Source organism: Neovison vison, chromosome 4 (assembly GCF_020171115.1).
Source record: "Neovison vison isolate M4711 chromosome 4, ASM_NN_V1, whole genome shotgun sequence".
Lineage (NCBI taxonomy): Eukaryota > Metazoa > Chordata > Mammalia > Carnivora > Mustelidae > Neogale > Neogale vison.
In genome coordinates this window covers 208,552,172-208,569,187 of record NC_058094.1, presented here as the reverse complement: position 1 = coordinate 208,569,187, position 17,016 = coordinate 208,552,172, and the positions used below count along the sequence as shown (strand labels likewise).

At 40.3% G+C, this 17,016-nt stretch overlaps 1 protein-coding gene and 1 pseudogene across 2 annotated transcripts in view; one reads left to right on the top strand and one right to left on the bottom strand.

Annotated features, from left to right (window-relative positions):
- The window catches only part of AHCYL2 (adenosylhomocysteinase like 2), a 167,625-nt gene extending 151,784 nt beyond the window's left edge, over positions 1-15,841 (bottom strand). For both annotated transcript variants that reach the window (XM_044246544.1, XM_044246545.1), the window contains exon 1: positions 15,454-15,841. In XM_044246544.1, coding sequence (XP_044102479.1) covers positions 15,454-15,816 — 363 coding nt within the window. In that variant the 5' untranslated portion in view covers positions 15,817-15,841. The remainder of the gene's footprint in view (positions 1-15,453) is intronic.
- LOC122905582 lies at positions 6,614-6,733 on the top strand (annotated as a pseudogene).
- Positions 15,842-17,016: the final 1,175 nt, after the last annotated feature.

The window sequence follows — 17,016 nt, the reverse complement described above, 5'->3', positions numbered from 1 at the left end:
GTTATTGAGGATATAGAAAAATTAGAATGCTTGTACACTGCTAGTAATAATATAAAATGAGGGGTGCCTGTCTGGGTGGCTCAGTCAGTTGAGTGGCAATCTCTTGATTTTGGCTCAGGTCATGATCTCAGGATCCTGGAATCAAGCCCTGGATCAAGTTCCATGCTCAGCAGGGAGTCTGTTTGAGGATTCTCTCTCTCTCTCTCTCCCTCTCTCCGCCTCTATCTCCCAATCACATGCTTTCTCTAGAATAAATAAATCTTTTTAAAAAATATGTATATATATAAAATGATGGGGGTGCCTGGCTGGCTCAGTCAGAAGAATATGCAGCTCTTGATCTTGTGGTTTTGAGTTCAAGCCCTATGTTGGGTGTAGAGATTACTTAAATAAATAAACTTTATATATATATTACATATATGTAATATATATATAATGATACAGCTGCTATGGAAAACAGTATAGCAGTTCCTCAAAAAATGAGAAATAGAATTGAAAGCAGCAGACTCAAACAGATATTTGTATACTCATGTTTTTATAACAGCATTATATATGACAGACAAAAGCAGTAAACAACCCAAGCGTTCATCAACAGATGTGTGGAGGAAAAAAAATGCGGTAAATACATACACTGAAATATTATTCAACTTAAAAGAAATCCTGACACATGCTACAACCTGGATGGACTTTGAAGATATCAGGCTAGGTGAAATTAGCCAGATGCAAAAGGACAAATACTAATTCCAATTTTATGAGGTACCTAGAGTAGTCAAATTCGGAGAAAAAAAGTAGAATGGCAGTTGCTAGGGGCTGGGGGGTAGAGGGAAATAAAGAGTTATTGTTTAAAAGGTATGAAGTTTCAATTTAGGAAGATAAAAAAATTCTAGAAATGGTACTGGTGATAGTTCCACAACAATGTGAATATACTTAATGCTGTTAAATTATATACTTTCAAATGGTAAATTTTTTTTAAAGACTTTATTTATTTATTTGACATGGAGAAAGAGATCACAAATAGGCAGAGAGGCAGGCAGAGAGAGGAAGGGAAGCAGGCTCCCTGCTGAGCAGAAAGCCCAATGAGGGCTTGTTCCCAGGACCCTGGGATCATGACCTGAGCCGAAGGCAGAGGCTTAACCCCCTGAGCCACCCAGGTGCCCCGTAAATTTTATGTTTCATATGTATTTTTTACTATAGTGAAAAACACTCTGCAAATGTATTAACAATCATTGAACTGTAATTTACGATAGGTATATTTTATCCTATGTAAATTTTACCCAATAAAGCTGTTAAAAATTTAAAAATACATTCGGAAGAATTTACCCAAGCAAATATTTATTATAGAGGCCTAGAATTAAAGAAAAAAAAAAAGTGTGGTATTGGTAAAGAAAGCAACAAAGAGGACAATGAAACATAATACAGAACCCAGAAAGAGAATGGAGGATAGAGAAGACGTGACAGGAAGTGGCATTACGTATCAGGATAGGGAAAAGTTTCTAAAATAATAATCAAGGGATGCCTGGGTGGCTCAGTGGGTTAAAGCCTCTGCCTTTGGCTCAGGTCGTGATCTCAGGGTCCTGGGATCGAGCCCCACATCAGGCTCTCTGCTCCGCGGGGAGCCTGCTTCCTCCTCTCTCTCTGCCTGCCTCTCTGCCTACTTGTGATCTCGGTCTGTCAAATAAATAAATAAATAATCTTAAAAAAAAAAAATAAGAATCAAAAAGGACAAACTATATGGAGGAAAAAATAGATCAATTTTATATTACATATTTTAACTTCTGTATAAGTCATAGTAAGTAAAAAAGACAAGCTACAGACCAGAGGATATCTGCAACACAAATATCTGATAAAGGATTAGAACAAATATATTAATAAAGAACTCTTTTAAAAATCAAGAAGAAAACCAGTGAGATCACAATAGGAAAAATGGTAAAAACACTAATATAGACATTTTATTTAAGATTTTATTTATTTATTTGAGAGACAGCAAGAGAGAGCACCAGTGGGCTGGGAAAGGATGGGCGAGGGGAGGGAGAAGCAAGCTCCCTGCTGAGCAGGAAGCCTGACCTAGGGGATGCAGGGCTCTATCTAAGGACCCCAGGATCATTACATGAGCCAAAGGCAGATGCTTAACCGACTGAGCCACCCAGGAATCCCCTTAGACATTTTACAGAAAAGGAAATCCAAAAGGACTACAAACATATTAAAAGATGCTTGGTCTCACTAATATCCAAGGAAATGCAACTTAAAACAGAGAACCATTTCACATACCACCAGACTGACAAAAATTAAATATCTAATAATACCACATATTATTAAGGATTCAGAAAACAAGTGTTAATAAAACCACTCTAGAAAGCAATTTGGGGATACCTGGTAAAGTTGGTATACTTTTATCCCATGAGCAATTTTGCTCATGGGATGTACACTAGAGAAACTATTATATAAATGATACGGAAACATGATTTAAAGATGTTCACTCCAGCTCAAAAAAAAAGGAGGAAACATTAATAGGGAATGGGTAAACTGTGGTAGAGTCACACAATGAAGCACTACATAATAGTTAACACAACTCAACTAGAAAATCTACATTTATCAGACCTTAAAACTCAAAGTTGAGTGAAAAAAGTAGGTTGCATAACAGTATCTGCTCTGTAGTACCACTTATGTTAAGTTTATAAACACACAAAACAATGCTATATATTGTTTATCAATATACAATTGATATTGGTAATATATAGCAAAGGTGTTAAAACATGAAGGGGAATAACAAACCATAAAGTTTGGACAGCAGTTACGTCTGTGATGGAGGGAGAGAAAAGAAAATAAGGAATAAATAGAGAAGGCATACAAAAGGTTCCTCAATTTTATATACAATGTTTTAGGTCTTTAAAAGCATCTACAGAAAATTTTGCAAAATGCCAGCATTTGTTAAATTGGGCAGCGTGTACAATTTTCTCAGTACTCTTCCATATGCTTGAAAAAAAATTTAACAGGCTTTTGGTCAAATGAAAACATATACATGTACCAGACAGCAAGAGAAAAATATTTATCTTTTTGGAACCTACATTTGTAAAACTCTTCTAGCAATGTCTCTCTGGTGCCTAACACCCTTAGTGTGATAAAAACTTTCCACTTTTTAGGCATAAACATGCTACACGTGTCAGAGTCTCCTTTTCCCTAACAAGATACTTCTCACAAAATGCTGCCCAAGGAACTAAAAACTCTGGCTTTGTTGATACTAGTAATCTCTTAATCAACCAACAATCAATGTGCCATCCTCAGCCAAAATCAGAACAGCTTAAAAATCTTTCAACTTACAACTAAATTACTCCCCTGAGTCATTCTTAAGTTTCATCACATGTCTTATGTAAACCTATACTATGAATGACCCAAGAGGTAAAAAGACTAAAATTACACCTCTTTCTAGTTTTAACATAATTTTCCCTCTCTGCCCTACATTCTTCAGTCCCACACACCCACAGAGGACTCAGTATGAGCCCTCCACGTAAGTGCAGTATTTCTGGATCTTCCAATCCTGGGAAGATTTATGTGACTCAGCGACGAGAAGTGTGTTCATTAGTACCAAGGGGAACTGAACATGGAACTCTGCTTAACCAGCGATCTAGAATGCAAGCTCCTGAGAGAAAATAAGAGAAGAATGACTTTTCCATCCAAGCATGATGAGTATATCAAACTGAAAATGATGTTCAGGAACAAGCAGTTCCAGAAACAGGAATTCAAATAAAACTGGCTTTGTGATATTCACTTTTTTTTTTTTTTTAATTCACTGTTCTGTAGACCCAGTGGCAGTCAGTCTGTTTTTCCTTCACTTCCTGGCTCAGTTAAAAGTACCTTAAAGAGTATACTTGCCCCTTCTCCTCAAAAATATGGAAAAAACTACTCAAGTCTTATGAAAATCTGAGTTGTCAGCATTACTTGTTGGGTGTCTGTGTGTGATTGTGTGTCTGTTGGGGGGGTGGCCTCCAGGGTTTATGTGATCTGTGTGGGATATCTCTGTGGGTACCTGTAGGGAACTCTATGTATGAGGTCTCTCTATAGGTATGGGTATGGGTCTATGTGTGCGAAGGGTTTGGGTAGAGGGGTCTTGGAGGCTTCGATTCTATGTGAAGAATCTGTGTATGTCTATCTTTGTGTATCTGTGCCTGTCTGTGGTTCTATGTCTCTAGCAAGTATTTTTTTTTAAAGATTTTATTTAATTATTTGACAGACAGAAATCACAAGTAGGCAGAGAGGCAGGGAGAGAGAGAGGAAGAAGCAGGCTCCCTGCTGAGCAGAGAGCCTGATGCAGGGCTCCATCCCAGGACTCTGGCATCATGACCTGAGCCAGAGGCAGAGACTTTAACCCACTGAGCCACCCAGACGCCCCTCTAGCAAGTATTTTATTTTATTTTTTTAAAGATTTTATTTATTTATTTGAAGAGAGAGAGACACACACAGCAAGAGAGGGAATACAAGCAGGAGTGGGAGAGGGAGAAGCAGGCTTTCCACCAAGCAGGGAACCCAATGTGGGGCTGGATCCAGGACCCTGGGATCATGACCTGAGCAGAAGACAGACACTTAACGACTGAGCTACCCAGACCCTATTACAAGTATTTTAATAAGCTTTAGTATACATTTCTATCCTTCCAAAAAAACCCTGAAAGGATTTTCTTGCCTCTCTACAGTGAGGTTTCATGTGAGAAGCATGAATAAGACCAACTGCTAAGCCAGTATTAATCAACAATGGGCTAAAAAAACTAAGGTTCTGTTGGGTTTACATCAGTACCCAGAGTTGCCCGAGATTGTACATTCCTAACAAGTTCCCAGGGGATGCCAATTCTTCTGGTCACGGACCAGTTTCAACAGCAAGGATATAAAGGATTCCAAACTTAATAAACTGTCCCTAACTATACTTCCCATGTACATCTTCCACAGTATTCTCTGACTGACATGTGTATCAGATCAGCTTGAGTGTTCTACATCTGACCACAAGTTAGAAGTTACCATTTTGTTTTGTATACAAATTTGTGAGTTTGGTTTGAATGAACCAGCCCTAAGAGGTGAACAACCTCTAAGTGTACTAAAAGTGTGAATTTTAGAACATGTAAAGTTGGAACATGGAAATTTCATAAAGGTTCTGCTATACTGTGAAACCTCTTGAGTAGGCAACCAACAACTTCTCCTGAGCTGATATACCTCAATGTCAGTACTGACCTCTCCAAACTGCAACAATTACTGCTTCCAGTATTGCTTGTATCAAACCAGATCGTATTTCTTTATTTTCATATCTGCATTCCCTACTCTCTCCTTGAGAACAAGAATGGTATTTCACTGATTTAATAGTCCTATCACTCAGCAGTGTTTAGCACACAGTACATAAAAGGTCTTTGCACAAAAGAAGTTCACAACACATTAGCGAGATTATGAGAAGTATCCAGAAATAGTAAAGTTGCTTCCCTATTTCTTTTTTTTTTTTTTTAGATTTTACTTATTTATTTATTTGACAGAGAGAGAGAGAGAGAGAACAAGCAGGCAAAGCAGCAGGCAGAGGGAAAGGGAGAAGCAAGCTCTCCACTGAGCAGGGAGCCCAATGCGGGACTCAATCCCAGGACAGATCCTAGGATCATGACCTGACTGGAAGGCAGCTGCTTAACTGACTGAGCCACCCAGGCACCCCATTTGTTCCCTATTTCTATAATATAGTCCAGCAAAGGCCTTAAAAAGGAAATAGCATCAGACCAATCATCTTTTCTCCCTTACAGAACAATAGATATTAATGTAGTAAAAATTCCTATTCCATTTCTGGCTCCCAAAGCAGAGTCACCCATGACTAGATTCCATGTCAAGCTTTATCCAATAATTTTACTGAAGAAGACACATTATTTACCTGCGAGGAAAAGAAGTCTTTCTTCAACCTAAAGGAGGTAATATTAACTTTGAAAGGTAGAAGCAAAAAAAGAAAGAAAAAAAAATGAAATGTGGATGCACACAATTGTGGAATCGGGCAAAATTTTTTCTTCCTACAGTCTCATTATATGTACTCAATTCCTGGCAATGCCTTATAAAAAATAAGGTGTCATTTTGAAAAAGAACCACACATTTCTCCAACTTAGTAAAATTGCAGAAGGTAAGTTCCTCTGTAGACCATTGCAGAATAGAACGTATATCTGAGATATCACTGAGGCTCCAATTTCTATCAAAACATAAATTTAGATCCACTAAACAATAATAAACATTTATAATTATGTTTGCTTATAAGCAATAAATAAAATTTGCTACAATAGCAATTACTTTTACGAATAACTCATTATAAGCACTTAGTACAGCCAGGAACGCAATTTTTTAGTGTCATTCTTGAGTTAAATAGTCTTTAATCAAAAGTTACATCTATATGTCCAACTAAAGGCAATGAAATAAAAACAGAGAAGTTAAAGAAAAAGAAATAGAAAACAAACCTGAAAAAGTAAAATATTAAATTTTATTTGGGGACAAATAGAGCTATCTTATATCACAAATAGTCCCTATCTTACATTATGAACAAAAATGAACTCCAGTCTATTCCAGATGGGCTGAGGACCAAGATGTAATAAACACATCCATAAAAACAGTTGAAAAAATCGCTTCTCGGCCTTTTGGCTAAGATCAAGTGTAGTATCTGTTCTTATCAGTTTAAAAACAGTTGAAAAAAATATAAAACAATTTGTTTATAAACCTGGGGTAGAAAAGGCCATTCTAAGACACAAAATGTTTAAGCCATGAAGAAAAACATTTCCCAATCTGACTACATAAAAACTTTTAAAATTATAAACAAAGTGACAAGTCAGTAAGAAATAAAATAGAAAAAAATCTACAGAAGAGTAAAGAATTCCTACAAGCTGACATTGAAAACAGAAGTCAGTAGGAAGGCAGAGATCATCTATTTTGTTCACTGCTGTATCCCTAGCATTAATACTGTTAAGTAAGAAAAAACACTAATAAAAAAAAGTAACAATTTTCCTCATAAAAGACATAAAAATATCCTGTGGTTGGTAAAGGTGTGGTGAAAGGGTTGTCTTGTTTATAGTTAGTTAATGTGTAAAACGGTACTACATTTTTGAAGGCAACAAGACACGCATAAAGTTTAAAATATGGATTATCGGGGAGAGGGGGTGGTGGGATGGGTGAGCCTGGTGGCGGTATTAAGGAGGGTACGTCTTGCATGGAGCACTGGGTGTGGTGCATAAACAACAAATCTTGGAATACTGAAAAAAATAAAATATGAAAATAATAATAAAATAGAGTAAAATATGGATTATCTTTCAACTCCAGAATTTTGCTTTTAGGTATCTACCCAAGAAAAACACTTACTATACAGGTACACACACACACACACGAATATAGGTATTTACGACAGCACTGTCTATTAAGGAAAAAAAATCAAGTTAAATATGCATCAACAGAAGAGTGATTTAATAAACAACAATGGTATGGACTTTGGAAATTAATTCGGTCAAAAAGACTAAGATAGGGGTGCTTGGGTGGCTCAGTGGGTTAAGCCTCTGCTTTCAGCCACATCTGGCTCTCTGCTCGGCAGGGAGCCTACTTCCCCATCTCTCTGCCTGCTTCTCTGCCTACTTGTGATCTCTCTCTGTCAAATAAATAAATAAAATCTTTAAAAAAATTAAAAAAGACTAAGATCTATATATATTGATATGGAAAGAGCTCCAAGTGCGGGAGAAAAAAAAACCCTGCAAATATATAGTATACTTTTATTTATAGGCAAGTTATTATAAAACTACAAATTTCTCTATGTGCAAATAAGAATGTAAAGTAAAAAAAAAAAATCAAGAAAGATTAATTGATGGGTAGCAGAAGTCACCTGTGGAGAGGGCAATGAGACTGGCTGAGGACCAAGGAAGGACTTCTGCCTTATTAAACGAAATTATTTTATAAGAAAATATTCAGGCATGACTTGTGCAATGAAAAACAATTTTTTAAAGGAAAGAAAATTATAATGTAAACACCATTTAACTGATACGAAGAAAACAAGAACATATTTTAGGGATTAGACAAGAAAGACAAAAATACCATTTTGGACACATTAATTTTGAAGTCCAACTGCAAGCAGGCAGTTGGGCACACATAAGATTGGCATTTGGAAGAGGTGTCTTAGCTAAACAAATAATCTGGGGAGCTGTTGGGATGTAGATGATACTTAAAGGCATAGGAATGGTGTAGATAACTTAGGGAGAAAACACAATGGAAGAGCAGACAGCTCAGGATCAAGGAGAAAGAGCCAACAAAAAAGACTGAGAAGGAGTGGCCAGAAAAATAGGAAAACTAATAAAGAGCTGTGTCATGGAAGCAAAAGAGGAAAATGTCTGGGTGAGAGGTTGGTATCAAATGCTACCAAGGTCCTGACGAGGTCTGAAAAAACAGACTGCCATGTTTCCCAAACTGATGGGACATTAGCAATGTTAGCAAGAGTATTTTGTTCTGGCCAGAGCATTAAGGTGGGAGTGAGTTAAAAAGCTTGTGGAAAGAAAAAAATGTACACAGTGTGTGCTGAAAACTCCTTTAATAAGCTTAGCTATGAAAGGGAGTAGAAAGTTAGGACAGAAGCAGAAGGAAGATACAGGGGTTAGAGGATGGGGTCTTCAAAATGGGAGAGATTAAATCAAGTTGGAATACTGTAGGAACAGCTTTAGCAGAAAGAAGAAATAATCAAAGGAAGAAGTTCTTTAAGACAGAAGAATGTGATTAGAGCACCTGTAGAGAGATAGGCCCCTGACAGGCGCGAAGGAGAAAAAGACGAGCCCTAGATGCAGGTAGGTTTGTCTATTTGGGAGGTATAGAGATGAAGAATTCCCTTTTGGTGGCTCCTGTTTTAATACTAAAGTATAAGGTACACCACTGGTTTAAAAAGAACACGTGAGAGATGAGAAATCGAGACAGTATGAAACAGTCATTTGCAGTGGGTAAGAAAGTGAACTTACTAGAGAAATGAATAATACTGTTAGGCAATGCTGATTATGCACATGAGGTTGACAATTATGAATTCAGTGACATCATTCTGCCTGGTTTTCTGATTTTCTCTAGCAACTCTCAGCTCCATCGTTCAGCTCTCAGGGTGGAGAACATGCTTCAAGGCCACAGAGCTAAAAAACAGCACCCAAAATCATACACAGAATGGGGTTGGCAAAGACATGCTCACTAATGTTAAACAGGAGACTCTGAGGCTTGGGTTACACCATTATAATTCTGAATACCAGGTGTCACACTAACGATTCCTCCACTGTTGCCCCCGTAACTTGATCTTGCTGCTAGAGGCTGATGCTACTTGGGGGTTTACTGATAATGGAGGGGGAAGTTGGAGAGGACCTGGTGAAAAGATCTGGGGGAACTCGATCAGCTAAGATTGAGAGGAGAGTGGTAAGGGAGTGAGTATTAGAAGATAATGGATAACTGGATGTCAGATAGTAAATAAGGTAAACCGAGATGTGAGGGATGGTGGTTTGGGCCTTCTCCCTGAGGACTGTAGATTCTGAAATCCAAAATGTTGCAGAGTGGTCTTCGCAGCAGCCTAGGTGCAGGAGCTTAAGCAGATTTCACATGGGAATCTGGTCAGAGAAGGAGGGGCTGGCAGTGTGGCAAAGCCTCCCACCGTTGCTATGGGCAATGTTTCATCTCACTAACCCCAAAGGCATCACAGACTGGCAAAGCCTCAAGCAAGTTAATTATTCTCTTTGAGCCTATATTTTCTCATCTGTAAAATAAAGAGAATAATATTTATCTGATAAAGTTGTTATAAGGATTAAATGAGAAAAGATAGCTGTCTGGCAGAGAGTAGGCATTCAGTAAATGGCAGCCAGAAGTGAAGAGTCATAACTGAAGCCGAGAGAAGAGTGTCCAGGAAAAGGTAGTTAACAGTACCAAAGCTGTTAGAGTGATCCACATGGTACACATATCTCTGCAGGAGATAAGCTTATAGGGAAGATGAAGTCAGTTTTAGCCTCAGGTTACTCAACTCTCAAGGACAGCGCTGCAGTATTCAGAAAGGCTCTAAGGAAAAGCCTAATTTATGGTCAACCAGCTCTAGAACTTCTCTACCCTACCTTAATACAGGTTCTGAGCTTAGAAAAACCAGGTGGCCCAAACCAATATATTTCTACTGATAGAATCTTTAAGAATAGGAAATCACTAGCTTATTAATGCTGTACAAGTGTCTAGTGTCCAAGAAGAAAATGGCTAACTGAATTGTTGCAGGATATAGTTGGGGAACAGGGGACTAAAAATCATAGATATCATGTCTTAAGTTATTTAATTTAATCAAAATACTTTGAGGCTCAGAAGTGTAACAGAAGAAATTTCAGTCTACCACTTTTTCCTCTGCTTTGCTCGAACTCGCAGGCCACAGGTCATTCAGACTATAAAAAGCTCCTACAAATTCCATAGAAACCTGATAAAGCTTACTTAACCTTTTATTGGATAAATGGAATTTCAGCTCCTCTAACTGTGCATACCACCTGAACATGATGGCAGAGTGATGAATCCAGGCAACTGTCAGGACTGTGCTCCCACCGCCTCAGTTGTACTTCTCTCTCAATTATTTTAGCAAAGGCTACCATGAGAGAAACTGCTTATTCTTTATAAACTCAACTCGACAAGGAGCCTAAATAAAATATTCAATAAATCTTTTTTTCCCCTTTCATTGCGGGATAGAGAAACTTTTTCTGTAATTAAAAAAACAAAACAAAAAAAACCTCATTCTCCCTTCTTCATGAATTATCCATTTCTTCAATTAACTGGACAAGATATCAAATACACAACTGCAACTTCAGCTCTGACCAACGTCCCAAAACACCTCCTAATGTTCAGTCTTTCCCAGGTCTGAGGAGAAAAGAAGTCACAAATTATACTAATCCAAAATATGGGCTACTTTCCCAGAAAAGTCATAAATGTTCAAATATATGGTTAAGACCATTAAACAAGCTCAATGAATAAAAAGAAACTGCCACTGCCTGTTAGTGAAATAACAAAAACATCCACAAAAAGTATACAAATTAGCTAAGATTTTAAAAGTTCAATCTGAGCTTTTCAACAGGGAAATGAAACTTCAAATGAAAAGCAAGAGAGTCTGGGCTCTGGAGTCAAACAGATTAGAGTTCTGTTAGCTCCATCACATTACTGAATGTGTAACCTAAGGCAAATTCCTTAATTCTGAAACTCTTGTTTCCTCAATAAAACAAAGAGAACACTACCTATCTGAGAGCTCTTACAAGGATTAAGTAAAATAGTGCATGCAAGGCTCTAACACAGTGCCTGGTATATAGCCGGAATACATAACAACGTACTACTCCTAATTTTCAAAGGCTTAATCAGAGACTCATTCATAAAGAAAGCAGGACTTAACAGGAAAAAAATTGTTAGCTGGACAGAGCAGAAGAGCATATTCTTAGGTCCTTCAGATTTATTTATAACTTTAAAAATAAGAATACATTTAAAAAAAATAAGGATAAATTTATCAGACTGTCAGTAAATTATTGATGTAGAAATGCATCATTGATCTTGGAACACTTTTTTATATATAAGATACTCTTCTTCCTTATAATTTTACAATTTTTTTCCCTTTCCTATTTCTAGAACTCTGACTCAGACCCTCTTCACTTTGGTTTTGGAGCAACCTAAACCTTAGGCCAGACAAGCATACCTTAGAGTTAAATAAGTATTCTGAAAGATTTCTGAGCAAAGACCAGAATCCTGCCTCTAAAAATTTAGAAAGAATCAGTGTGGTGTAATAAAAAGGACATGGGCTTTGGAAATAGGTAAAGGTTTAAAACAGATTTGAGTCCTATCTCTGCAACTTACTAGATATACAACCTTGGGCAAGGCACTTTATCTCTCAGGACCTCATATCCTTATCTGTAACAAGGAGATAATGCCACCTGTATCTCAATGTGTTATTGTCAAAATTAGAAAAATGCATATAATAATTCCTGGAATAGAAAAGGCCAATGAATGGTAAATCATATTCAGATCAATCTGCCAACTGTCTTACTGAACATTTTGTAAGGCTGTACTTTCCTAACTGGCAAAAGGAGTCATACTGTTCCCACATTCCCATGCCTATAACCAAAAGGTTCCATTTTAGTAATCTATAATTAACCAAATCAAGAGCTTAAAGAATTCAGGGCAAGAAAGAACTAACATGGCTCAACTCATTCTCTGCTGACAGAAACAAATCCAATGTAAAGTGGATACGTTTGCCAAAAAAAAAAAAAATGTCTGCTTGAACATGATCATTACCAATACTGATGTAAGCACAAACCTGCAGTTCTTGGGCTTGCAGCCTTACTGTCAGAAAGTTTGAACTCTCCTGAAATAAATCCTCCCATGCCTTGTTTTCCTTGCTGTGCTATGACACTCTTACTAACCCATTTTTTTTTTAAGATTTTATTTATTTACTTGACAGACAGAGATCACAAGTAGGCAGAGAGGCAGAGAGAGAGGAGGAAGCAGGCTCCCTGCTGAGCAGAGAGCCGGATGTGGGGCTCGATCCCAGGACCCTGGGATCACGACCTGAGCGGAAAGCAGAGGCTTTAACCCACTGAGCCACCCAGGCGCCCCCTAACCCATTTTTAAGAACACAGGAAAGAAATCCTCTCAACTATTACTACTGCATTCACTTGGAATTTATCTTTCCATTTCACAAATCACTGCTTACAGAGATTTTTGGTTCGGTTCACTTGATAAGAGCTTATGAAGAAAAATATTAATACAAATTTATGATAGCCAGCATGACAAGATCTGGTCCCCATAGCACCACAAGTTACAAGATGGAGGCAGGAGCCAAAGATAAGATGTGACTAAGTAACCTGCAAACCATATGTTCATTCTTATTAACTACTGCTCTTGGGAATTCTGGCTCTTATAAAAAGTTTATTTTCCTTGTGTGGCTAAGCAGAGTAACAGAAGAAAACCGATGACAAATACATGAATAGTGCAAGGGAAACCATCAACATAAAATGTAACTTAAGATAAATAAGCTTGTATGTGACAGTTAAAGCAGTAGTTACCAATTACACAGCCAAAGGCAGCTATTTCAAGCCCCAGTTCTCCCAGTCCCTCCCTACAGTAAAAGCAGAAGGGTGCCGAGGTCATAATAATTATTTAAATAAACAATCTAAGAATCAAGAAAGACTCAACAAATCAAAATGTCACACTGCAGTCCCTTAGTGAGGTGACTTTCAACCGCGGGAAAGAAGGGCAGTCTCTTGCACTTATTTTAATTGAGTCAATTCAATACCAAGAAAGTTAAAGATTCTGTCCCCAAAATGGAGCTCAGCAATGCCTTTAGTTGTGTCATACAGCTGTATCTTTGCCCAGATCTTCAACTGTTTAACTTCAGCAAAAGTTGTTTTCTGGTTGCAATTAACATTGTAAGGCAAGCTCAGCCCTGTCTTCCATAGCCTTGAGGCTGCTGAGTAAATCTAGAATCATGGAATCTACATTCTGATGTTGGATAAACAGGAAGAAGGTGGTTCTTAACAAGGAAAATGGTCCAGAAGCACATCTAGATTTAAGAAAAAACAGACTGATATGCTGGCCTGTGATTTTCTTAACTTCTTTGTATAGAATCTATTGAATAGGGCGTACCTTTCAGGAGAGGTCACAAGGGCATGCACTTAAATCATGATGGGAGGACAAATAAAAGAAAATCATCCTTAATAATAATAGCTACCATCCCTTAAGCCTCTAGCATATGTGCCAAGTTGAATGCTAAAGCCCTTTACAAATATTTCTAATCCTCAATCATTATTAATATCCTCATTTTATACAAGCAGAAATTAAGACTCAAAGAACTTAGAAATAGCTAGTTAGTGGAGATACGAGTATTGAGACCCAAATCTGCCTGACTGTAAATCCCATGCCCTAAAAGTAATTTGTTAAACTCTATTATCCTCAAGAGATCGAATCAAATTATATATTTTACATGAAAAGATCCCTAATCACAGGAAAAAGATTAGGCCAAACTTATAAAGCAACTCAGCCAGTCAGAAATGTTTCAGGTTTCAGGACACATATCTAGGTAGTACTAGGTACTACCAGCCCCTAGGACCCGTGCTGCCTCCTACAACTCCCCCACCTACTCCCCCCAGAGGAGTTTCATACTACAAATGACATGGACACTGTCCTAACGCAGAATTAAACAAATTCCTTTAGTCTTGGATCTGACATCATCTATCTCCTACATCTAGGGAATTAGAATAAAAGGGTTATGTCCTTTACACCTTAATCATGAGACTATTACAACAAAAGTTCGGCTGAATCCAGAGTTCCAATTCAGCTGGGTCTTACACAGTAAAACCATCCAAGACTTCACATCACTTTACTGCTGTTCTGACAAAGCAATTAAAAACCATATGCAACAATTTAAAAAAAACATAAATCACTGTGTTCATATTATGTCTTGGAAATTAAGAGCCATAAATCCCTCTTTTTACGATCCATCTTTGTCTTCTCCAACATTTGCCCCCTTTTTCCTGTGCTGATTTAGCTGTAAGAGGAGAGACACACCACGGACGGCCAACTGTAAGGGTAATACTGGAGTATCACACATCTAGACTCACTTCTTGGTGTTCTCAGACTATACTGGCTCTTCAGAGCTGTGTCTAGAAGAGGCTAAAGAATGAGACAGCCTCACAATGACTGCCTTTCCCCAAAGTAGAAGCGTTTCTTCCTAACACTTCCAGATCATAATAAAGGAACCAATGAAACAATCATTCTCTCCGCACACAGTCTAATAATCCTGGTGGCCAACTACTAAGCAGAGGGGACGAATCTCGGAAGAGAAAAGAGGGAAAGAGACTCTCTCCAGAGAAGATGCAAGGATACTGCAGCATCTGGAACGAAGGGCACAGCATCAGTACTGCTCTACGGAAGCGGTTGGCCACAGAAAGGCAGAAAAGTCATCATCTGTACAGAAACCAGGCGACAGGATTTCAATGCGAGGTTAACTACTGCTGACTCGTTCTCTCAATAGAAAAGATGTGTCCACCCTTATTGCTGGGTGAATTCTCAGAAACCGTAAGGTTTGTCTATACCATCAGGGTCTTCTCCCTGAATAGTCTGGAATATAACACATGGGAGTGTGCTGGGTGCGGGGGCGAAGGATAGTATTAGGTGCCTCCCCTCGCCTCCCCTCCCCTCCCCTCCCCTGCTTATTCCAAGTAGTAGCGGAGAGCGCTACCTCCATGTTACTCATCGCGAAGTACGGCCGTGCCACCGGGAGTCTTCGTTTCCCAGCACCGGGGGCAGGTGAGGGGATCTGTGAGAGCGCGGATCTGAGGGGAAAGGGGCTCTCTCGGCAAGTACGATCGGAAGAGAGGGCGTGGAGGGTGGTGCTGCCATGCCGCGAGGATCTGCGGTTCCCCTCCCTCCTCCCTCTCTCCGCGAGAGGCAGCCCGGCCCCAATACCTTCTTGACTGTGCGCGGCGCCTCGGTGACGGTGCCGTCGGGGCTAACCAGGGCCTCGCCGCCGTCGCGGTGCCGCTGGTGCTGGTGATGAGGGTCGCTCCGCTTCATGGCCGACGCCTGAGGCACTTTCCCAGCGGCAGGGCTGAGAGCGGCGGCGGGCCCCGAGCCCGGGCCGGGGGCCGGGGGACGCTCCGCGGCGGGAGCTGGAGCCTCAGGGTCCCCGCCGCCTGCTGGGGGGGCCATGGCGCTCACAGCCGCGGTGCTCAGTCCCAGTTGCGGCTCCGCCTCGGAGGGGCTCAGGTCCTTCAGCTCCACCTCAGGCACCTTCGCGGCAGCCGCTGCTGACACGACCTGCACCGACATCACCGCCTCTACTGCAACCGCCGGCTCAGACTCCAGCTCCGGCTCCCGCTCGGCCCCGCCTCCCGCCTCCCTTCCCCTTCCCTCCCCCATTCCCCCACTCCTCCCCTCCATCGCCTCCGCTCCCACCCCCTTCCTCCGCCCGCCCGCCCGCCGGCCAGCCAGCCCCAGCCTCTCCCGCCCCACCCCGCCCGGCCCCGCCCCGCCCCGGCCTGGCCAGGCTCGGCTCGCGCGCGAGGCGCCACGGAACCTGTAGTGCGCTTGCTCCGGGCAGCACGCGGCCAGAAGACTGTGGGACCTCAGCCCCCGACCTACACTGCGAGCCGGCGGGGGCGGGGGCGGGGCCCGTGATGTCTCCTGGGAGCCGTAGTCCCAGTGGCCCTGCTTCTGGCTAGTGGAATTCTGTAAGAGAGATGGAGCTCTAGCACCCGCGACTAACGGAATGGAAAGGAGTGAGATTACATGACACGACGTAGAGGATGAGGAAGAAAGTCTCCTCAGGAGTTGCGGCTTCCGGGAAAGGAAAGCCAGAAACCCTAGGGTTGGAAAGGTGGTCGCGGAGAGGAATGACTCCCTACCCTGACAGCCAAGAATTTCCTCCGTCGGTGAGCGTGTGTGATCACGTGACCCGGCATTTAAAGGAAAAGCGGAGGCGTCACGTGGAGAGAGTGCGGGCCCGAGGCTTAAAGAGGCTTTATTTTTCCATTTCTTTGAAGTCGGGACCCCAACACACCTTTCCGAATTTTAATGGCTGTGTTTGTATAAGGAATAAAAATAGGACCTTACCTGCTGTGGCAAATCCTGGCGCGTTTTGAGTTTGGAAGTTTCAAATCAGCCTGAAAAAGAAGTTAGGTATCGCCAGGTCCAAATTTCCAAAACTGAGGAATAATACATAGCCTTAAGCAAGGCCAAATCTGATCTATTAATTCTGCTGGGAAAATAATATAAAATTCGGATAAATACATAAGCAGAGAGGCATTAACTACAAAATGAACAGTGAGTTCCTTAAGTGATGAGATTTGAGGTGACTTTTTACTTTTTAGTTTTACGGGGTTTTTTCGAGGTTTTAGATAGTTTATTGATGTCAAAGTAGGTTTGGCAGATAAAACTTTTGTTTTATTTTAAAAGCTATAAGCACAAAGACGTGTAGCGGTTTTATTTTCAGTAACAAAAAGGTTTTGAAACTACTTTAATGGCCAGCAA